The sequence below is a fragment of the Neofelis nebulosa genome, chromosome 4 (genome assembly GCF_028018385.1).
Source record: "Neofelis nebulosa isolate mNeoNeb1 chromosome 4, mNeoNeb1.pri, whole genome shotgun sequence".
NCBI classification, from domain to species: Eukaryota; Metazoa; Chordata; class Mammalia; order Carnivora; family Felidae; genus Neofelis; species Neofelis nebulosa.
This window is the reverse complement of record NC_080785.1, coordinates 25,932,622-25,957,270: the sequence shown is the minus strand read 5'-3', so window position 1 is coordinate 25,957,270 and position 24,649 is coordinate 25,932,622. Positions and strand designations below refer to the sequence as shown.

Here is a 24,649-nt window from a genome sequence, read left to right as displayed (position 1 = left end):
AAAAAATCAACTGGAGATAGATACCTAAAACTTAGGAAGTAAAACCTGTAGCCTTACAACTTATTCTATAAGGACAGACTGAATAATGGGATTATGTGTACTTTACAAACGTATACAGTGTTTGCCTGGAGATTTCCTTGAGGTAAACTGACTCTAGACTTACACTTGCCCTGTGAAAGATAATAAGTACTGAGCTTCCCAGAGAATCCTCAAGGGGCAAAGTTCCCTGGCCACAGGGTTGTGGTCCTTGAGGAACACTGGAGCTCTTGTGTGGGTGGAAAGTCACCAGTGACAGAACACACTCCGTATGTCCATCTTTGAGAGGGAGAGGAGGGGATGGCGATGAGAAACTATGCTGAGTTTGCCTCTCTTTTGACAAATCTTAGTCTCTGCTGATATATCAAAACTATTATCATCATTGGGGTGCCTGGATGGCTCAGTCAGTTAAGCATCTGACTTTGGCTTAGATCGTGATCTTGCTGTTCGTGGGTTCAAGCCCCACGTCGGGCTCTGTGCTGACAGCTCAGAGCCTGGAGCCTGCTTCAGATTCTGTGTCTCCCTCTCTCTCTGCCGCTCCCCTGCTCGCACTCTGTCTCTATCTCTCAAAATGAATAAATGTAAAAAAAATTAAAAATAAACAAATAAAAAGTATTACCATCATCGTGACCCTCATCTACAATGATACCTGAGTATTCACACACTTCCTAACTCTGTCTATACTTACCCCAAAATACATAGTAAAGTTATTAAGAGTTGGAAGAACAAATTGTTTGCCCTTCCTCATAATCATCTGTCCTAAAAGGTCATTTAAACATTTAATCAAACCTGAGGCCCTTCAGGGAAGGATGTGAGTCATGCAGCCAGCATAGCGGGCTGTAGTGGGCTTTGTGTCAGTCTTAGGGATGATGTAGCCTGATCCCACCAAAAAAAAAAAAAAAAAAAAATCGGTAGCAGGGACATTTTCTGTCAGTAGGCCCAGGAGAAAAAGCTAAACAGTTTTCTGGACTGCACTAAATAAAACCTTCATACCAATTAATAAAAATCCTCTGGGAAGCAACCAGCCTAAATTCCCAGAATGCTGGCCATGTATTGAAATGTACACTAATGCTCCTGAAGAAAGAGGGGGTAGGTGGGCATCCTAAACCAATATGAATTATTTGTTTTTCTGCTACTGCGAACCAGCTACACCACTGCTCCCTTTCATAGGTACAAATACACAAAAGACGGCTTTTGTTTCCATAAAAGTAGCTCAGACAAATGACACTCTTCAGTGTGCTGAACCCAAAGCTGGCAACCAGCCCATTCTCTGCACTCCGATCTGCTGGTACTTTTCACTTTCACAGCTATCAGGCTGCTTCAGACCTGCACCCTCACTCTGACTAGGGACAAAGAGAAGATCACGATGGAAATCCTTCTATGTGCTGCTAATAAGCCTATTTAGAGTCATTGAGAAAGCCTCATTTTGCACCAATAAAAGCCTTCATGAGTTCTACTGAATCAGTAAAACCCAAGTGTTTCTATGCACTCCCTGTCCTCATTTTACATCACTATGAGAGGTGAAGCTCAGCAAAATGTTGGATACAATGACCTCTAAGTTTCCTTCCTTCTCTAAGGTCCCCTGATTCTCTGTTGGCTGGTGGGATTTGAATTTTATTTAAATTATCACATACTCTGATGGATTCCTGAGCCTTTCTTCTGTTTTAGATAATCTCACTGTGGTCTGCTGAATCGGCATGTTTGGAATCCTGGATCTCTCTTGGCAAAGAACTGAATATTGCTCCTGTCTCACTGCTTAGCTAATATTGCCTATATTCTTTCTGAAAAAGATCTGGGTAAGAAACAGATGTAGAGCTACTTTTTTAAGGAAAAAAAAAATCAAAAAACCTCCCATAGCAAAGAAAGCTAGGGAAAGCTTTGGTGTTTCATGAACCATGAACAAAAGGGAAATTCAAACCAACATTTTAATGCCCTTAATGAAAGATATTAATCATTTTCCCAAATGAAAATCTACAATTCTAACCATTGATCAGTGATGTAAGCAAATGAACCCATAGCTGAAAGGTTCTGTATGGGTCAATGGTTTAATGGAAAGTAATACAGGGGTGAAATGACATCACTGTTGGTTAGAATACTACCTCCCTTCCCAGCAAACAGCCAAGTCAGCTCACTGTTGGGACACAGTGGAGAGGTGTATAAAGAAAAGAATTTTCTAAAAACAATACAAGTTCTACATGTAAGCTCAATGTTTTAGCTATAAAGTATTTTGGTAACATAAGAGAGAACCAGAGCCATAGGAATGGCCTTCATAAAAGGTCCACTGATAACAACCACCACTAGAAACAGTAAAATTCCTATCTAGAGACAGGAAAAATTAGCATTCAGCAAGAATTTTTAGAGGTTAAGTTACTTGCCCAAGATCACACAGCTAAGATGCAGTGCTTGAGTGTCTACCAATTGGGCTGAGAATTTTACTGGACACAGAAAACATAATAGAACATCTACTTCCTCTTAGGTCTTATGATTTAATTGATAAAGTTGCAAGCCCTTTGAACAGGTTTTCACTTACACTGCAAAGAAAAATCTTCGCTAAAGTACTGTCTGTCTGGATGGCAAGTAGCACACCACCACCATCTGTAAAATAATATTTTTGTAGACTAGAGAGCATGTTGCTTAAAGGAACTCAGAGGCAAATTATTTTGATAAATTAAGGAGCATTCTCATAGAAATATGTTGGTGAAATATTGCTGAAAAGCTGTATATCATTTTAATTTTAATAAATCAAATCACAAGTCACTGACTGGGAAGTTAGTATTTAAGAAACCTGTGGTGAATCCACTTAATATAAACAATTTGTCTGTATTACAAATATTAACCTCCTGATTTTAGCATTTTAATTTTTTTCATATCTTCTTCAAATGAGGGATGTTCATGTCATGTTAAATAAATCATTTTCACTTATTGATAATACATTATATTTGTTAGGATGCTTTCAGATGCAAGTAATAGAAAATGCAATGCAAAATAGCTTTAAAATTGAAAGGATTTATTATTATCTCCTATCACAAGAATGGAAGGGCATTCCAGGGCTGGCCAATTCAGATGTTCAAAGATGTCAGCAGTGATGAGGCTCTATTTTCCTACTGTGCTATCATCAACATGATTTTCCTTCTGCACGCCCAGGCACCAATTGGTTATAACAATAACCAGAACAAAAGGACTTCTCTGCTCCTACTCCCTGAAGGGTCCTGGAAGACTTCCCCTTCTATTTCCTTGACCAAAATCATATTACAAGTTACTCTTTCAAGCAAGCACTGGCAAGCAAGATAGGACCATCATAATTAGACCAGGCCAGTCAGAATTAACTGGGCTACATGGAGTTACACTAAAACAAAATTGTTGCTCTATACGTCTGTCAATCTAAACCTCTACTGTCTGATATGACAGAGACTAGCCACAGGCGGCTATTGACATTTAAATGTAAATCAAATAAAATTAAATAAAGTATAAAATTCATTTTTTTAGTTGCACTAGCCATATTTCAAGTAACCAGTAGTCACATGTGGCTAGTGGCTATCCCTTTGGACAACACAGATATAGAAAACTGCTCTCATCACAGAAAGGTCTACTGGATGGTGCTATCCTAGGAGAAAGGGAAACTGCTCTTGGATAAGTAAGCAACAGTACCTGCTGCACTCGCTATGTAGTAGGTAGTGAACTTTATGCATACGATCTCCTCATATCTTCCCCCATATTATTATCATATGCTAGTCTGCATGCTGGTTTTGCTAAGTAAGGATGGGGAAACTCAATTAAAAGCATCTTTTTTTTTTTAATTTTTTTTTTAACGTTTATTTATTTTTGAGATGGAGAGAGACAGAGCATGAACAGGGGAGGGGCAGAGAGAGAGGGAAACACAGAATCCGAAACAGGCTCCAGGCTCTGAGCTGTCAGCACAGAGCCTGACGCGGGGCTCGAACTCACGGAGTGTGAGATCATGACCTGAGCTGAAGTCAGACGCTTAACCGACCAAGCCACCCAGGCGCCCCAGAAGCATCTTGAACTAGCTCACAGACCTGCAGGAAGGGCACAGTTAAAGTCTTGATCACAGAACTCTTTCCATTTGTCATCTCTGTTCTGTCTACATGCCAGTATCATTCTCCGAGAACAACTTTCTCCTCAAGGTGACAATCTCCCCAGCTTCATATCTCAGAGCACTGCCTCCTACCATTCTCTCAAGAGGCACTGAGCTTCTTCCTTCAGTTCCAGTTTTAAATAACCCTTGGAAGGACTCTGATGGTCCAGATTGAGTCAGGCATCCAACCTTAAACCAATCAATTGTAGCTACAGAGACACTGGGGAAGGAATTAGTGTTGTAGATCAGAGATATGTCCTAAGGGGGTCTACCTATAGAGTCTGAGAACAATTACCAGAAAGCCTGGAATTTTAGGGTCATTTCTTCAACACATCTCTAAAGGCCGAGTCCTTTGACTTCCATCTCCAGCCTTCTACAATTTGTTCTCCAGATACTTGCTGGGTCTGTTTCACCCAGTCTTATTTAAAGGCTAATAGTCCCAACTTTCTCATTACAACAAGACCTCTTTTCTCAGCTTCAGCCTCACATAACCAACTAATTAGATATCTTTTATGTCCATCCACTTCTCTCCATCCCCAGTGCAGTGTGGCCATCATAACCTGGGCCATTCTCATCTCTAGAGGAAGTACTATAATATCTAACTGGTTTCCCTTGCTCAGTGCTATGCCTCACCAGCATTAGGCTAAAACCAGAATAATCTTTATAAAGTGGGAATCTGATTATTTCACTGATATGATTTAAATCTTTTAGTGCCATGGGGAACCTGGATGGCTCAGTTGGTTAAGTGTCCAAGTTTGGCTCAGGTCATGATCTCATGGTTTGTGACTTCAAGCCCTGCATCAGGCTCCACACTGATAGTGCAGAGCCTGCCTGGGATTCTCTGTCTCCCTTTCTCTCTGCCCCTGTCCCACTCTTGCTCTCTATCAAAATAAACAAATAAAGTTTAAAAAATTAAAAAAAAAAAACAACTTTTAGTGCCTACTCATTGCTTCTCAAAACAAACCTCAACCCCCTCATGAGGCATATGAAATCTTACCTGACCAGTCCTTTGGCTGGGTCCCTATCCTTCTCTCTTACTATTTTCCCACCCTACTTTCTACCACAGCCATACTGAACTTGTCATTTCCTCAGACTACTATCCTTTCTCTTGTGTGCTGACCTTTGTACTTCCCTCTATTTGAAACAACAATCTTATTGATCACCTCTTCATCTTGTCTAAATTCTGCTCATGTTCTACTCTCAACTTAAATGACACCATCTTCTCTACACTACATTCGGTCTCCCTGATATATCCACTCCATTCACCGACCACAACACATGTCATTGCAGGGACATGACTCAATTATTTACTTTCTCAATTAAATTGTAAGCCCCATGAGGGCAAAGACCATTTCTGTGTTGTTCACCAACGGCCCTGGACATCTACTAGACAGTGTCTGACAAAGAGTAGATAATACGTAAGCTGACTTGAATTCATTCTTCATTCAACAAATACCTTAAGGAAGCCCTATTTTTTCCAGATGCCATCCTATGCACTGGGATGCAACAGAGAAAAAACAAAGTCCTTGCTTTCATGAAGCCTGTGTTCTTGTGGAGAAAGAAAACCAACAACACACTAATAAACTAATAAATATGATTACATTGAATAAACAAATGTATTCTCAACTGACATTCTCTATCATGTTTTCCAAATTATCTTTTTTCTGTTACCTTATCGGAAGTAATACACATACACAATATTTCCCCCCACATAATATAAATGTAGTTTTTAAACATATTTATTTATTATTTATTTTTGAGAGAGAGAGAAAGAGGGGCAGAGAGAGGAAGACAGGGAATCCCAAGCAGGCTCTTTGGGACATAGGTCCCAAACTCATGAATGGCGAGTTAATTTTATTCTTAAATTATGGTAAAGACCCTTTTAATATAGCCATTTGAATTGAATTTTTTGTTTCATTAAAAATACATAAAAATTAATTTCAACAATTAAAATATTTGCCAGCCAAATGTATGCCAAATTAGGCCTCAGCAACATGTCTACATGAATGTAGAGCAAGAGAACAATTTGACCATCATTTCTGACCATTTAACTAATTTAACAAATGTTTAATGCTAAGCATATTCTTCGTCCTGAGGATACAGGCCCTGTCTACTAAAAATTTATAGATTAATCACTTAATATTTTCATTATCTTTTTATAAGATATAAACTCTTTGAGGAGAGGGAAGGAGATTTTTAGTATGATACAGTTTTAATAAATGCCACAACTAACGAAAAATAAGACTCTCCAGGAAGTCTTCTCAATGAGCCTTAGTAAACTCTGATCACACCTCATTTTATGTCTCTTTTGTCTTAATGTATCCAATTTATTATTCAGCTAGATAGTTCTTCTTGATTGGATGTGTTCCTAGGAGTTTATGGTAAATCTCTTCTATCTCATCAAGTCATAACAGCCATGTGATTCCCTCAAATCCCATGGGTTTAAAGGAATCCCAAGGTAAAGCTTCTTGGGAAATATTCCTTTTATAATACAAATAATTAGCCCCTTTCATGTAACTGTTTTGTACTCTTTTCAGGGAGCAGGGGGAAAGATATTAAATTCTAATGTTGAGCCATCTGTATATCCTTTCTTTTTTTGTTTTGTTGTAATGAATTGTTTCCCTCAACTGAAGTTTCTTTTTTTTTTTTATTTTAGGTTTATTTTTGAGAGAGAGAGAGAGAGACAGAGAGAGACAGAGGTGAGTGGGAGAGGGGCAGGGAGAGAAGGTGACAAAATCCAAAGCAGGCTCCAGGCTCTGAGCTGTCAGCACAGAGCCCAATGCAGGGCTTGAACCCACAAACCATGAGATCATGACCTGAGCTGAAGTCAGAGGCTTAACCAACTGAGCCACCTAAGTGACCCTCAACTGAAGTTTAATAATCATTGAGGGAAAGATCGTTTCTTCTAATGTTTTCTGTGTTTTTTCCCCCTCCCTCAGCTTCACTGACCCAAGTCTTACTGTAATGTTTCAAATAATTGGTTCTCAAAAGCGCTTAATGGTCCCTTGATTGTTTATATTTTCTTTTCCATTTCTGAGTCCTTCAGGGCAGTATTCCAGAGATCACGTTCATCCAGATTTGTGTGACTCTCAACTGATCAAGCTAAGGTCAGAGTCCATTGTATGCTTTGCAGAAAGGGTTTCCTAGACTTCTAAATTCATTTTGGCTCTGTAGAATGGGTGTTTCTCTGTCTTAAGTTATTACCTGAAAAATGTGAGAGTTGATGTGCCCTTGAAGTTTATTCTAATCAGAGGGTACTTGTTATACTTTTATAGAAGTATAAAAATTCCAGTAGTATTGGTGATTTTCAGACCAAGAGCATCAGTCTGAGCTCCTTAGTAGTCAAGGAGCTTCACAAAGAGGAAATACTTAAGCTTCAGTGATCACTGGGGAAACATTTAGGCTACTATACCAGGAAAAATAGTGGACTGGATCTGTACAACCCAGACCCTCACTGGGAAAGGCATTCTGAGCAGGAGAGGATTGAGGAAAGAAACAAGTGTCAAATGGATTTAAGTCCTACCATCACCTACAGGTAGCTATAGGGCTTTGGACAACTCACTTAGACCAGATGGGCCTCAATTTCCTTCTCTTTTCTGAAAAAAATAATTGAGCAAAATGATCTGTATGGACCTTTCCAACTCCTTTACTCTATGTGCATTTATAACTGACAGTATAATTTCTTTAAGTTTTCAGAGTATTTTTGGTTCCTGATTTGGCAAACTTTGCAATCTACACTACAGATTTTGGAGATACAGGTGCATCTGTGTACATTTTTTTAAATTTAGTAATTAAGCTTCCCACTTTCAAATTTCCTAATGAGGACACACACACACACACACACACACACACACACACACACTTCTAATATGGAAGCTCAGAAGTGGTATAAATAAGTCATTCTGGGATTTCTGCTATTTTACTCAGTAAGAACAAGAGCATATGGGCTAACAGCCACCCCATGTGCTAATGTAAAGACATTGCCACCCAAAGAGTTTTCCTCTAAGCAAGGGGCATACAAGGGTGGCAGAACATATTTTGACACAGAGAAAGTTATCTTAGTTTCCCTTCACTCTGGGTCACCAAATCAAATTGTCTAAATCCATCCTTCGTCTTAACTACCCAACTCACTCACATGGTCTCCATGAGTCCTGGGTGAATGGGTAAAAGCTTCTACCTTCTATAGCCTCTCAAAGCAAATACAGGACTGTGGAGAGGTAGTTACACCTGAAAAGTTACTAGTTAGTTATTCTGGCACTAGAAAATAAATTGAAAAAAAAAAAAGGAAAAGAAATTGACAGGCCTTTCAGGGAGCTAATTATTGAGCCTGCTATTTGGTTCACTGACAGAACTGCTTGTTTGTGGGAAGAAACATATTTATGCATTGCTTTTTCCATTACCACTATTTCTATCATCATAAATAAGAATCAATAGGCCATTTCAAGTAGCATATGTTCACCACCATTTAGCATCGGAGTGTCAGCCATATGCAGGCTAGGCAGCAGTGCCCCAACCTCCTGGCTAAGGATTAAAACCCAACAGACAAGGAAAGCACTTCCAATGCCGGGAGACAGTGTGAATGTCTGTGCGAGCAATTTGAGGGCAAAAGCGGTCCTTTCTTTGTCTCTGTATCTGTAGCACAGCGTCTGGCACAAGACAGGTCATCCAAAATGAATAAACAAGTGAATGAAGGGGTGAGTGAGGCAAAAGAAGGTTTGAAGATGCTACATGGAGCCCACTGGATTTATTGGCCTGGTCACGGATGTTGTTTTGATAAGGGCAGAGAGAGCTATCCACAATTCACAGTGAAGAAATGAAGGCCAGAACACAGTATGAGCCAAGAGGGAGCCTGCCTTTGGGGAGCAGCTCGACCGTACGTACTCTGGTCCCTGCAATATTCACTGTCAGGCCTCACTATGAAGATGAGAAATCAGAATGACAGCCATAAAAAAAAGTCAAGCAAGACCTCAAAAGAAAAACTCCCCACTGCCCATGAAATTCTTGCTGGACCAAAAAAAGGCAGATTGGGGACTAAGCAGAGAGAAGATAGGAAAAAGAAAAAAGTGAGGTGTTGGAGGGGAAAGTGGAAGAGGAGCTTAGGCAGAGGCCAGAGTGGGGTAACGGGGATGTGAAACCCAGTGCAAGGACAGGCAGAGATGATGAAGACCCACATTTTTGCAGGGAGGCTGTGGGCATCTGGGTTGTGAGGAGTGAAGAGGCATTAAAGCTGAGAGTAGAGGGGCGCCTGGGTGGCGCAGTCGGTTAAGCGTCCGACTTCAGCCAGGTCACAATCTCGCGGTCCGTGAGTTCGAGCCCCGCGTCAGGCTCTGGGCTGATGGCTCGGAGCCTGGAGCCTGTTTCCGATTCTGTGTCTCCCTCTCTCTCTGCCCCTCCCCCGTTCATGCTCTGTCTCTCTCTGTCCCAAAAATAAATAAAAAACGTTGGAAAAAAAAAAATTTAAAAAAAAAAAGCTGAGAGTAGAAGAAGAGAGGGAGGGGGAAAAGGAGAGAGAGGTCAGATAAACGTCTATAAAACAACACCCATCACCACTGATAACAAGTACAAAAGAATCCTTTTTTTTCTTCTTGAGAAAGACAAAGGGAATTTTAAGTAGGATTAAGTAGTAGTAGCTTTCCGAACTCAGCAGCTCTCAGAAGCAATAATAACCACATAAATAGCTAAGTGGATGGTAGGAATCGCTTCACTTTGGAATCTGGCCAGCATATCAAAGTTAACAGTAATATCACATCTTTCTGAAAGCTTTCCTGAGATTCTAGGGGGGAAAATCATCTTAGAAAACTGTTTGCACCAAGTTAATTTTAGGAAGAGGATGCTCCTCACTGCTTGAAGACATTCTATCTCCTGAAAATTGATCAGACAGAAGCCCTACCCTGCTGGGAAGCACTCTTTTATCCATGTAAATACATTGCCAGTATCACCCCCAGTGGAAGCGAATAATTACGTTCACGGATTATCATTGCCTAATGTAAAATTTACTCAGAATATAACCCACAAATGATACCCTAAATGCAGCAAAAAGTCCCTCATAGATATCCTCTTTCACACAGTTCTCTAACTTTTTGACTCACTGTGGATGGTTAAACACGAACTCTGGAAAGGCCAAATTTTGAAACACAGACATCTGTATACATTCATTTCTGAATTTGGTGGGATTGGACAAATTGGAAATATAAATAATTTTCGAACCCTGGACACCTCTACTCCGTGAATATCCATAGATTTTCCTTCTTAATTTGACCACTGACGTGTTAGATCATCTTTCCTCCCCCAAAACAGAGATGAAAACTGCATTTTGATGGTAATTTGGGGCACAAACATCTTCTCTCAACATCTGGAAATATTCACGTGTTACCACTTCAAGAAAATTAACTTAGAACATTGCATAATTTATTTCTTTCCCACCCAGAGACAAGTTATTTCAGTATCACTCACAATGGAATTTGCAGGAAAATCTGTTTACTGATCCTGTTTCCTAAGGGTGCACTTGCCCTAGCACTTGGAGAAAACACCATTTTAAAGGAACTGGACATAGGTCTTACTGACAGACTTTTACAATTTTAGCCAAATAAATAAAAGGAATATGAAGCAGACGTGCCATCAAGTGTGGACTATACCACAACCTCAGTCAGTATTATGCCTGAAATAAGTATCAGGTATACACCATCTACAGATGCTAAAAGGATGTCAACATACATCAACTTTGTTTTTTATTTATTTTTATTTTTTTAATGTTTATTTAAGAGAGAGAGAAAACAGGGAGGGGCAGAGAGAGGGAGACACAGAATCCGAAGCAGGCTCCAGGCTCTGAGCACAGAGACGGACATGGGGCTGGAACCCACAGACTGAGATCATGACCTGAGCCAAAGTCGGACGCTTAACTGGCTGAGCCACCCAGGTACCCCTCAAACCCCTAATAAGAGTTTAGAGAAACTTGTTATTCTGAAAACAAGTCTATTAAAAAGTTATGATTACTTTATAACTAATTTCCTAGTTATTAGTTATAAATACATAAAACGAACTTCATCCACTTCATTACTTCATTGAATGGTAGACTTTCATTAGTATGATCTAAATGATAGGATGTGACTGCTTGCACACAGACAGTAACATTCAGAAGTCAGAATTAAGCACAGTGTAAAATATACCTGAATGAACACACAGAAGGTACTCCATAAACTCCCCTTTCAAATCCTCCTATAAACTGGACCTTCTTTGTTTCCCATTATTCCTTAACATGCACCCTTCTTTCCAGTAAGCTGGACCTCTTCACTGTCCTTCGTACACATCTCCATGGCCTGTGCTACTCTGTGTCTTTGCCCTGCTGCTGGCCCATCTTCTCCCTCATCTTGATGTTCTCTCTTAAATCTTTCTTATCAAACTCTCACCTCTTCCGTGAAGTTTTGAATTTTCCAACCTGAACTTACAGTCATACATCTTCTGAAGTTCCACAATATCTATGTCCAAATTTAGCTTTTAATGATGGGATTTTTCCTCCTCTGCTCATATACGATTTTACATGTACCTTTTTTTCCCCCTAACTAAATCACATTATTTAAAGGTAACACCTCCCTCTTGATGCCTCTCCTAAAGTTTCTGTCAAGATCCTATCCCACAGCTAATTTTTACTCCTTCTGATTGCTATTTTTATCTGACAAGATGCTCAAATGTGCCCTATCCTAAACGAAACATCTGTAACCCCACTTGTTTCTTTCTGAAGGGTTTTACCATACCTTTCTTTCCTTGCCAAACTTTTTTAAAAAAATCCTTCTTTCCTCCCCTTCCTCTATTCCAGCTCTATCTCAGAACCTCACGATCTGAGTCTGTCACACTCCTGATTCCTCAGCCATACCTCTCAGCAGCACTGAAACTGCATGCACCCCATCTTTTCTCCTGCACGCTGGGAGGGCATGTCCTTCCCCAAACCCATCGTGTTCTGCTGCCCTTCCTGATTCCTCTCCTAGAATCTTCAGTTATCATCCCTCAGCTCTGCTCCAAAAAGTTCTGGCAACTGCATCCCTGCCCTTGCCTTTAACTTCCAAGTCTCCATCTGCCACACACGAACCTGTATTATTAGTGCTGAATTCTCTGTGGGGTCTCAGACCTTATGCTGCCACCTGCTGGGCAGTTCCATGGGGCTGTCTCAAAAACAAATTCAAGTTTGTCCCCTCCCAACCTACCATTCATTGTCCTCTCTGCGAACTAATTACATTACCTTTTTCCTAGTCCTAGCTGGTAGAGATTTTACATTCAGAATCTCCATTGCTTACCCCCACCCCACTGTTAGTCACTCACCATATACTTGCTGTAAATACTACTCTCCAGGACTTTTTTCCTCTGTGTTCTGCCCTGATTTGCACATCCTTGTTTAGGCTGTGACTGCCTATCACCAGGACTACTGGAAGGGCCCTGACTAATCTTTCACCTTCCTCTCTCCTGATCTGCAATCCTCCTCATACTTCTGCCAGAAAAATCTGTTTGAAACAGGTATCTGAGCAACGCCCTAGACAAAAAACCTCAAATAATTCTATTCTATAGGTAGAATAAAACCCAAACTCCCCAGCTCTGGGGTTTCTGGAAAGAACTCGAAGAACTTGCATGACACAACCCCAGCCACTTTCCCTCTTACTAACTATCCTCCCTCACTCACTCACTCCAGCCGCCTGTATTTTTTATCCCCCACTATGGCTTGAACAAGAGCCTTGCCCTAGATCCTGGAATGGCTTGCCATCATATCTTCACATGGCTGACAACATCTTGCCATTCAGGTCTCATCTCAATGTCACCACCTTAGAGAAGCATTCTCTGACTGCACAGCCTAATGGCCACCCTCCCTGCCGACACCACCTGGTCAGCCCTTCACATTTACCCCCCTTGTGTTTCCCATAAGCACATCTCAGCATCTGGAAGTATCTCTTCATTTATATGTTTACTTCTTTAGTGTCTGTCTCCTCACACTGGAATGTAAGCCCCATGAGCACAGACCTCATCTCTGTCGCAGATCCTGGAAGGGGGCCTGGCACACAGGAAACCTAAAGTCAGACTCTCCACAGCATGCCGCCTACTTTTCACATCCCCAGCCTCATTCTATGTCTGCTCGAGCACTTATCATATTATGTCTTCTACTGAGCAGCTATTGCCAAATGAAATAATCAGAGGGAAAGGAGGATATATCAAACCATGAGAACAAGGAATAGGTGAGGGAGGGGTATATAGTTATAAAATGCTCATTCAAGTTTTGTAGTATTCAGTGCAGAAGATTTATGCATCTTTGTTAAAATTATCCCTAATCTTTTATGGTTTTTGATCCTGCTGTTAACAGTATTATTTAAATTTCATTTTCCACATATTAGTTTCTATAAAAAAAAAACTATAGACAGCTAGATAGACACAGATATAGATATAGATACAGACATAGATATAGATATATAAAAAGGTTTTTTATATTGACCTTGTATCTGTGGTTTGGTTAAATTGACTAAGTTCTAAGTAATTTTTAAAATTCCATAGGTGGTTCTATGTACACAATCATGTTATCTAAAAATTTTAAAAAATGTTTCATTCTTACATTCAAAATATGCGCATTTAATATCACTATTATTTTTAAGCACAAGATACAGAAGGTAAAGCATAAAAAAAATCATAGCTGCAAGAGCTATGCAGGATATGGGGGACAATCGTATTACAGGGGACATGGATTGAAATAGTGCAAGAAAACCGCTGTCTTAGAGCAATGTATTATGATCCTTCATCTTAACTACATGTTAAGTTCCTGGAGACCACTATCATTTCTTGATTTTTTTGTCTATATCCCACCAAGCCTATTAAAGTGCTTTGCCCATAGTAGAAACTCAATAAATGTTTCTAAATAGAATTCAAACACACCAGTGTTGGACACATTGCATGTGATCAAGAAATACTTGTTGACTGTAAGAACCAATGAATACACATAAGTTTGTTGAATGATCGGTGTATGCTCAATCCTGCTGAGAAACTGATAAGAAACTTGAAGAAATAGGAGATACTCTGATCATTGTCCATATAGAAAAACTTCATTTTTCAGTTAATGATAAAACGAATGTACGAAGGGAAACATTTCACTGGTTACCTGTGCATTTCTTTATATGACTGTTCCTTTTTCCATGTGATCCTAACTTGCATCCAAAATTCTCCTCCCAAAATTCTGCGAACCACACATTTCTTCGATTATTGGCAAGAGTTCGGCTTCTAAAGTAGCGATCAAACCCTATGTTAGAGAGAAAAGGTATGATTTTAATATTCTTTCAAAATCAAAACCAAATACTGTCAGAGCTTTTGAATGGCTATTATGTCAGACATTTGAATGAATATGTTGTGATTATTGCATGAAAAAAAAAACCCAAAACGGAGTAACAAATGGGGAAGAACCGAAGAACCAATAGCCCAGAAATTAGTCTTCCCATATGGTAAAAGCCAAGGGTAATCAACAGATAATATCATCACCCTCACTCTTCACCATTGAGTCACCTGGCTGTATAGATGAACATAACAGGAGGGCCTGTTGTTAATGCCATCATCACAACCTCCCCCTCTCCTCTATATCACAGTGACCAGTGACATTCTCCTATATATTCAGAACCAACTCAGACTTTTCTCATTCTTCTCTCTCTCTCCTAACAGGAGTCAATGTTCCAGGTTGCTATGCTTCTGCCTGACTCAAAATGTATCTGTCCTAGATGTTCCATTTTTCAGCTAATCCAATAAACTAACCAGCTCTGATGTAGTCTTATGCAGTCATGGGTAATGGGCTAATGTGTTAGCCTGCTCAGGTGACACCTCATAAAAGAGAGATCACCTGGAACTAATGTTTTACTCCAAAAGATAATGGGGAAGGTAGGAATTTCAGTCACTCCTAAGACCATTGGAAATGATATCTTGGAGACAAACTTCCTCTCAGGGAAGCTCCATATCTTTGCTGTTGCATTTACTTATCTATAGGGTCAGCCCAGTCTCACATCTCCATTTTATAGAAAGCAAATACTCTCCCCATGACAATGCTGTAACCATCATCTATGCCATGGAAATGCGCAAGCTTAGAGGGCAACATCATGGAAAGGGCTAACATCATAGAAATATCTAAGGCCAACTATAACTCCCTTTTTTAAAGAAAAAATCTAATGGGTATCCTTTTCTAATGAAAAATATATGTTGAGTTAAATAGTTACTGTCTTGGCATTTCTACCATCAGAATTATAAATTCTATCCAGAATCATCAACCATGGGTACATTTCATCATATGCTGATATTCTGGTTTTGCCTTGGAGTTTTGATTCAATTGGAATGAAACAAATTTTCTATGGCTTGTCCTTACCATCAATTGATGCCCTTTTGGGCAAAATCGTCACCGCTCCTTCTGCAATCTCCTCCTGCTGATAAACAGGTGCTATTTTGGATCCCCAACTATCTGAGCCAATCCAGAGAAAATGACCACTTTGGTTTAATTTTTTTGCTGCTTCCAATATCCTCCTACAGGAATAAAAAGAAATAAAACATACCATATTTCTCAAGAAACACTACACTTATGAATGTTATAAGACCAGATATATTGAATTATATACACTCAGTAGGTCAGTGTTAAACAATTAGTCAATCACTAACTGCCTGAGTCTTATCATTTCTAAAGGAAACATATTGACACCTGCTAGTTAGCCTTATCCTTAACCTCATTCACATTATTCTGTCTATCATCCTTACTTGTCTCATTTCTTTCAGCCCCCAAGTTTTACTTTATAGACATTTCAGAGTTAGGAACTAGAAGGCTGTTGTGTCTCTGTGCAGCAGAAGGCAATCTGTAATTGCATGAGAACGCTGCAATTCCTGTGAAATCTCACAAGATTTTACATTGAACATGAAATATGTTAAAAAAAAAAAAAAAGGATGTGGATTGCACATCTGATCCAACATCAAGAAGAAAATTAATCCGCACCTGATGTCATCTTCATTGGCAAACATAATCACTGCCCGAGCATTAGGTGTTTCTAGCAGGCGTTTGATAATTTTTTCAAATTCTCCAGGTCTTGGTTCACGTGGGATTTTCTGTGATTGAGCAATGCAAACACCACCTATTTTAAAAAGAGAGAGTGACTCAGAAATGGCACTTATTTAATTAACCAATTTAATGAGGTTAGCTATTTTATAAAAACGAATGATTCAATGCAGTATATGTTTTTCAAACCTTTCATTCTCACCTACTAAAAGCAATCATGCTTGTTGCATTACAATATATATATCAAATAAATGACATCAATTATTTAATCATACATCAGGGTTATTGCTTTATTTTCCAAGCTTAAAGATTATTTTTGTGGATGTCTATTATAAAGCTAAAGTGTACAAAATGTGTAATGACAGTCAAGGAGTGCAAAGAAGAATGGCTGTTTTGATTCATTTGATGTTAAGTTGAAAAACAAGTGCCTGGATTAATAAAAAGTGTGAGTATGTCTTATAGGTGAGACCACCTATTAAGTAAAAGGATCCTTTTGCTATTTTATCTATTTGTAGACCTGTTTTAAAGTTAATTTCATTTTACAGCTCATAGTATTACAGCGAAAGTTTTATGTATCAGCAAAATGATATGTTATGAAACAAGCAGTCTTCAAGACTATTTGAGACACAGGCAAGTTCCAAAGATGCAGACCCTCAGTTGACATTATGTCTCCACCAAGAAAATCAAAATGGCAGCAATCCCATCCCTCTATCACAGAAGGAAGGAAGGAAGGAAGGAAGGAAGGAAGGAAGGAAGGAAGGAAGGAAGGAAGGAAGGAAGGAGGGAAGGGGACAGGAAGGGAGGGGAGGGAGGAGAGGGGAGGGGAGGGAAGGGGAGGGCAGGGAAGGCGAGGAGAGGTGAGGCGAGGAGGAAGGAAGGAAGGAAGGAAGGAAGGAAGGAAGGAAGGAAGGAAGGAAGGAAGGAAGGAAGGAAGGAAGGGAGGGAGGGAGGGAAGGAAGGAGGGAGGAAGGAAGGAAGAAAAAAAAGTTCTTCCTTTGGTCTCTCCTTCTAAGGCGATGAGAAACCAAAGAGAAAAGTTTAGAAATGACCTCTGCCACCTGTCAGGGTTCCTCAATTACAGTAGAGTAGAAAGTGAACATATTCTAATATTAGAAGAAAAATGAATATTAGCAATATGGTTCAGTTGCATTATGGCTTACATAGGCTTTTTTTGAGTCACATGAGAAAGCACCATTTATAACATTGCTTCAGTAGGTAATGACATTTTTACTTCCAAACAATTGCCAATACATTCAGTCACCCAAACATTATTATGTTCCACTATATGGTTATGTATTGGGCTGGACACTGGGGATACACAATCTAATCCAGGAGTTATACCATCTAGTCTGGGAGATAGTCATTCCAATAAATTATCATAGAATATGAGGTAAATTTTACAATTAAGAGGATATACCTACATAATGGGAACACAGAGGAAGAGGTAATTAAATGCTTAAGAGATTTTAAAGAGCAAATATACATCCATCTAGGAACAAAAGTGGGACATTTCTGGTATAGGCAAAAGTATGAAAGAACCTTGTTTGATCATGGCCTATGGTCAAGACTGGCTGGGGCTGAGGTTGGAAAGAATGGCCAGGCCCAGCTTGAGAATGACTTTGTTAGACATGCCAAATAATTTGGACTTTATCTTGAAAACAATGGGAACCCACTGAATATTCAGAAGCAGGAGAATTACATGATGAGTTTTATGCCTTGGGAAGAAACGTCAGGTAGCCAAACAAAGAAGAAATGTCTGGTAGCCAGACAATGGCCATTGTGGACAGACTTACCATGTGTAGCAATAATGTATGCTAGCAGTGTTAGAGTACTGAAGGTTATATTTCTTATAAGTTAGAGCATGGTCTAAGTTATCCTTATGACAGCAATGCTCTTACTAAACTCTTCAGGAGTAGGAATTGCCCATAATCCACAGACAGAGCCTGTAGATAGCTAGCCTACTAATATGCCATTCATAGTTGTGGCGATTGATTCATTGTTTCATTAAATATTCATTGCACGCTCCTACTGCACAGGGGCTGTGGATGCAATGGTGAATATAATAGACACAGTTTATGCCTTCAGAGTGTAGAAACATTGTGGGTAAAACAGGCTTAAATGCAAACAACAACAACAACAAAAGTAAGTAGATAATTATAAATTATGGTGAGTTCTATGAGAAAGACCAAGGGCATTTAGTTTACATGGAGGAGTGTTCAGGAAAAGTCTCCCTAAAGTGTTGTTGAAGTCAGAAAGAAGACACAATGGGTGAGAACAGCATGTGAAAGGGCAGGAAAGAGCCATCAGAGCTAATGAATGACAGAGAGAGAGAGAAATGTGAGACAAAGATGAGAGGTAGACAGGGGCCACATCATGCATAGTTTGTGCAGGTCCTGTGGAAGATTATGAATAATTAAAGTGATTAACTACCTCACGTAATGTTTCTCTTTCTTCACCTTTTAAGAAGCCCATAGAAATAGGTCTCATCTGTGAACGCTGCCTTTCATGGAGGAAAAATGGATGAGGGTCACTTATGCAGAGGACAAACCGGAGTGGAAAGAACAGGAGGTATTGAGCCCCATTAAGAAGTTACTGGAAGAGGCCACAGAGAATGATGCCTGAGACAATGCTACTGGTGCCAAGGAGGAGTAGACAGAGATGTTAGAATCCGAGTTAGAATCAATGAAGCTTCAAACTATTTTTTCCAGCTTTATTGAGGGAGGATTTACAAATAAAAATTGTATATATTTAGACTGTACTGATTTTATCTAAGCAGTGAGGTTGTGGGAAACCACTAAGCATGACACTAAGGTTTGGGCCTTTGTGACCAGTTTGTGTGATGCCACCGTTAAACAAGCAGGCAATACAGGAGGGTGAGAAGGTACACAGAGGAGAAAAGAATGATTCTGATTCAGGACAGGTTGTCTTTGAAGTACCCATGGAACATCAAATTGAAGACGTTGGTCTGGAACTAAGGAGAGATGGAAAATGTAATTACAGTTTTGTCAGATGCTGATGCAGTAGGTAGTTGAAGTGTCAGGAATGAACAGGTCATTCAGAGGGAATATTTAAATCAACAACAGGTGAGAAGGTGAATGATGGAGCCCTGAAAAACCACTAGCATTTGAGAGGGAACTAGCAAATGTGAATGGAAAGGAGTGACCACATATTTGGAGGAGAAAACTTTTAGGACAAGTCTAGTGGTAAGTTGAAGACTGCATAATGTTTTTAAAAATAAAAAAACAAACAAAAAACTGTGATGAATGGAAGGATTTGGTAGCTGTAGGAATGTGAAAACAAAACTGTAACACTCTAGGGAACAATAGCTGTTTTAAAACATGACTGCCCTTTTAATTAAATTGCTGTGATTACTTAAGCATCCCATTAAAGACATGTCATACCCTAAGTATCATTTGAGATTACTACTGACTCCATAGCCGGAAGAAATGAAGACTGAAAAAGATTTTATTACGACTATTTCAGATGAGACAAACAGGCAATCCAGACATAGTTTAGTCTGAACTCATTGATTTATTCATTCACTAAGGATCTATTAAACTTTTTGTTCGTAAAAAGCTGAGTTAGGTTGGATTCTTACATAGTCTAAATTCATTTCATATTTTTTATGTCTCTGCCTTGTATTTGTCAGCCTGGTCAATTTGTTTTCCTGGAAAGAGGGACTACACAATTAATTTATTTCAGCTGAACAAATACTTATAAGGAAACTGCTCCACATGGCATTTTGCTGTTTGATGCCTTATGGATATTTTATTAAATTGTGGACTGTATTACTTCCCAAGTGATTGCATTTAGAAGATTGGGATTATTTTCTTAGCTCTGAAACTCATTCACACTTTCTATCTTCACATCAGTCAAAAAGCCCGACAGTTAATCCATTCATAAGCACTCAAGGTCTACTATGTTTCATGAGCTACAGACATTCAAAGATTGTCTGTCTTCAGCATCTTGTAATATAATTGAACGACAAGATGTACACATAAGAAAAGCCAGATAAGAATATAAAATTATCTAATGATGAAAAACAATTGCATAGGTTATATCAAAAGGCAGTAGTAATTACCGTCACCCCTCAAAACAGGCCTATGATTTCGTAAGAAGTCATTATATACTGTTGAGAGTTTGGTCAAATACCAGTGAAATTTAGTCAAACATTCAGGCTTAGTGAAAGATATGTTTTCCTACAATCAATACCTGTACCTATAATACCTACAATACCCTTCCTACATTATCTAATATTTTAATATTTAAAGAGACCCTCAGACTTGACTTAGACTCCCGGCATGAGCAGGAGGAAGAGGAGTTGCCCTCCATCAAAGAATATGTCTATTGCATCTATTTTTCCATATCTTACCCTGAGAGAATTCTGACTGCATGCAATTCAAGGGACACCAACTTTCCTGTTCTGCAGGTGTGCCCAGTTCTGCATGAAATAATTTCTAAAGCTTAGCACTTTCCTGAAGTATAGGAAAATAATGCTGCATGGAGGAATTTATAATTGGTTGTTTTCTGGAATTTGCTGTTTGATTTCCTTGCCTGTGTAATATTTTCTTTTGATTATTTAATAATAATTGGAAGATCATTTGTAGAACTGAACGCTTTACATACACTTTGTAACATACACAACCGTTATTTCTCAGTCTCATTCACTGATACCTCACTAGTCCTAATGGCAGCACTCTAAGGTTGGTATTATCACCATATTTTTGACGAGGACAATGAGAAAGAGGGGTGTAAACAGCCAGTAAGAGGCTGGAGTGCAGGTTCAGATCCTGGTCTGTCTGACTCCAAGTCTAGACTTTTCCCATCATCTTGCTTATCCAGAACTAACTATACATGTTGCTTAATGGTTTAGTAGATACAAATGATTGATGAATAAAATAAAGCAAATTTAAAGACTCATTAAGAAACCCAGAAACCCAGCAGGTTGCCCCTTATAAGTCAATTTATAGCTACACAAATACAGTACTTCTATTGAGTATTAAGAACTTAAGATACTGGGGTGCCTGAGTGGCTCAGTCGGTTAAGCATCTGACTTGGGCTCAGGTCATGATCTCGTGGTTTGTGAGCTCGAGCCCCGCATCGGGCTCTGTGCTGACAGCTCAGAGCCTGGAGCCTGCTTCAGATTCTGTGTCTCCCTCTCTCTCTGCCCCTCCCCTGGTCACGCTCTGTCTCTCTCTGTCTTTCAATAATAAACGTTAAAAAAATTAAAAAAAAAAAAAAAAGAACTTAAGATACTTAGAATCTATACAGATTTCTTAGAACTGACTTAATCTTCTTCTTAATCTTCTGCCTGCAAACATGTCTCAGCCAAGTCAGGAAACAAAAGGATGCACATAAATATATGTTTAAAAATAAGTGACATAAAAGAAGTTAAAAATGTGGACCATGATAATTCAGAGCAAGTTGCCACTGAAATGGGTCTGTTTCTCAAAACCATTTTTATGAGGGTTCCAAGAATTAGAATACCATGTTAACTTTAGTGTATTCATCTGTAGGGTGGCACAATAATTTGCTCTCCTTGATTCAAGGGCAAGTTTGTAAATAATTCCATTTCATAAGTTTTATCTCTTTATTTCACGGGTGAGTAGCTTGATGTCTCAGGTCTGAGAGATGAAAGGTACATTCATGAGTTGATTCACCAATGCAGGAAGATATTGGAGTGAGGAAGAAAACAGACTTAGCATCAGAAGGCCTAAGAGTGGATTCTGTGTGACCTGAGACAAAGCTCTCATCTCTCAGTTCCCTCATTTCTGTAATAAGGTTCATAAAAACCATCTCCCAGAGATATCAAGAGAACCAAATTTAAAAAGGCAATCTAACAAGGGTCTATACAGATGTGGTACATTATTAGTGTTGTTAATAATCCTCATCATCATAACCAGATAAGCACCATCACTGAACCTGACAGTGGAGACAGTTGATATTCAGACTTAAAATATGGGATTGTCAACCAATCACATTCTTGAATCCTTTCCACTCTTTGTATAATATTATCAGATATTCTAAATTCTGAGAAATGATACTTGTCCATTTGTCTATGCCAATAGATAAGATGGCTACATTTCACCTTTCACCTATTATTGGTCAACACAATGTGACTGGGGCAATTTCAACGTGAGAGAATGGGAAAAGTTACTCACATTTTCCTTTTCAAACCCCCAGTTCCCACCCTATTGATCCAAGTCTCTTTTCAAAGAGAGTCTATAAGTATTTTGAAGACCTGGGTTGAAAATTAGAGTTTAACTCTTTAAAAGAATAACAGAGTAGTAAAAACTATGTAACTATTAGTGGTAGCAACTATTAAGAAGCAAAGGTTGCTATGGAAACAACCACATTTTCACTTAACATTTGCCTATAGATTGTTGAGAGGCTGGAATCTAAAGTGTCTGAGACAGTGTTTTCACAGGTTGGGTTCCCCAGGAAGCAGACCCTTAGAAGGAGCTTGAAATGCATGTTTGCTCTTGGCCTCCACTCTATGGAGGGCCCAACAAGGAAGCAGCACTGAGCAGAGAAGTCCAGCTGGCGATGGCCTGCTCCCAACATCACAGGGAGTTCCGAGGCTAGAATGGCTCCCAGGGTTGTTTTAAATTAGAGCAGGAAGGCCAAGGCATTATACTTTCACATGAATCAGTCGTTGAATGTGGGCCCCGTCCTGAAGTGCGGAGGTAGGGGTAGGGTTAGAAAATTGGGCAGGGCAGCTCTCTACAGCCAGGCAATCTTCAAGGGCCAGTATAGCTCTCCCAATGGCAAGGTCAGCAGACCTTTGCTAAGTGGGGATTTGAAGGGGCATTCACCATTTATACAAATTAAAATTTACAGAGAAATGAAGATATTGCATCTCTAAAATAATAGTATATGTCAAATAATTAATAAATGTTATTGTTTAATTTTAAAACTCCTCTTCAAAGGGACTGCATTGCACAAAGAAATGTACTGCACAAAGGCAATCTATATAAATAGCCAAAACTGGAATTATAGGCCAACTTAGACAACAGAACCAGGATCATAAAACTCCCTGGTATTTCAATAGAGAAGTTTTGTGAAAGCAATCTGAAAGGATAAAGTATCACATTTTCAGTTGTTGCTTATTTTTAAGAACAAAATCTCTATTAATAATGTGGAAGGAGAAAAATAAAACAAGAAACAATGTCACAGCACTAAGTTCCAACTGTGATGAAAATCGAGGAGGATTAAATTATTAGGAATGAAATTACTTACAAAGCTGTGTACAGAATATAAAATGTGATTTCTTTTAAACAACATGATTATTACCAGTGTTGGTTGGTTCACAATTTCTGTCAAGTTAAGTTCTAAGCAAATTAGGTCAAGTCTCTGGTTGTCTAACCTGTTAGATCTGCATGACAGACTTCAGTTTGGCGTGTAAACAAATCAACAAAATTACCATTTTATTAACTGTCAGAGAGAATGACTAGACTCTTGGTAAAAATTGACTGGTCAAAATTTTTGATTGAGCATAAAAAATTGCCTGTAATTGACCATTTTGGGTCAAATAAAAATGTGACATAGTAAACTATTACATAATTATTTCTTATGAATGTGCCTCCAGATAATGGCAATGAACAAAACCAAATAACCAATTTTTGTTTTTTCCTTAAAGACAATAAAAACACATAAACTCCCCAAAGTGTCCAGATCCCAGTTTCAATTCCTGAGAGGGGAGGAGTCTCCAATCTCTGGAATCCATTCTCTGGAAACCAGCTGGTTATCTGACAGTTCAACCCAATTCTGATGCTATCTACCCAGAGACAGCATCAGATCCCACAGGTGTAGATCCAGTCCTCTAAGACTGCTCTCCCACCTCGCTCTAGGCACCAGTCACAATCTGGATTGTTACTTCTACTTCAGACCAACTGGCTATAAATCAGAGGTCCCTAAGACCCCTCCTTGGGTTCAGTTAATTTGCTTGAGCAATTTACAGAACTCAGAGAATCATTGCACTTACTAGATCACCAGTTTTATAAGACTATAGCCAGATGAAGGAGATGCATAGGGCAAGATCTGGAAAAAGAGCACGAAGCTTCCGTGCCCTCTCTGACTGTGCCACTCTCCCCCAATCTGCAGGTGTTCACCAACCCAGAAGCTCTCCAAATCCTGTCCTTTTGGGTTTTTCTGGAGGCTTCATTACATAGGCCTGATTGGTTAAGTCATTGGCCATTGGTGATTGAATTCTATCTCCAGCCCCTCTCTCTTTCCTGGAGGTGGGGGAATGTGACTAAAAGTTCCAACCCACTAATCACACTGTTAGTTCTCCCAGAAACCAGTCCCAGTCCTCAGGTGACCTAAGGGCTTTCCCAGAGTTACCTCATTGACATAATGAAAGACACCTCTATTACTTACATCACTTAGAAGATTCCATGATTCTTAGGAGTTCTGTCCCCAAAATAGGAGAAAAACCAAATACATATTTATTATAAATCATACTATCACAAGTC

At 39.2% G+C, this 24,649-nt stretch overlaps 1 protein-coding gene across 7 annotated transcripts in view; it reads right to left on the bottom strand.

The window, feature by feature from the left end:
- GRM8 (glutamate metabotropic receptor 8) overlaps window positions 1-24,649 on the bottom strand; it is a 778,872-nt gene that overhangs the window by 402,197 nt on the left and 352,026 nt on the right. For all 7 annotated transcript variants that reach the window (XM_058724417.1, XM_058724415.1, XM_058724414.1 and 4 more), the window contains exons 4-6: window positions 16,116-16,251; window positions 15,501-15,655; window positions 14,259-14,396 (exon numbers count right to left, since the gene is read on the bottom strand). In XM_058724417.1, the coding sequence (XP_058580400.1) occupies window positions 14,259-14,396; window positions 15,501-15,655; window positions 16,116-16,251 (429 nt within the window). The remainder of the gene's footprint in view (window positions 1-14,258; window positions 14,397-15,500; window positions 15,656-16,115; window positions 16,252-24,649) is intronic.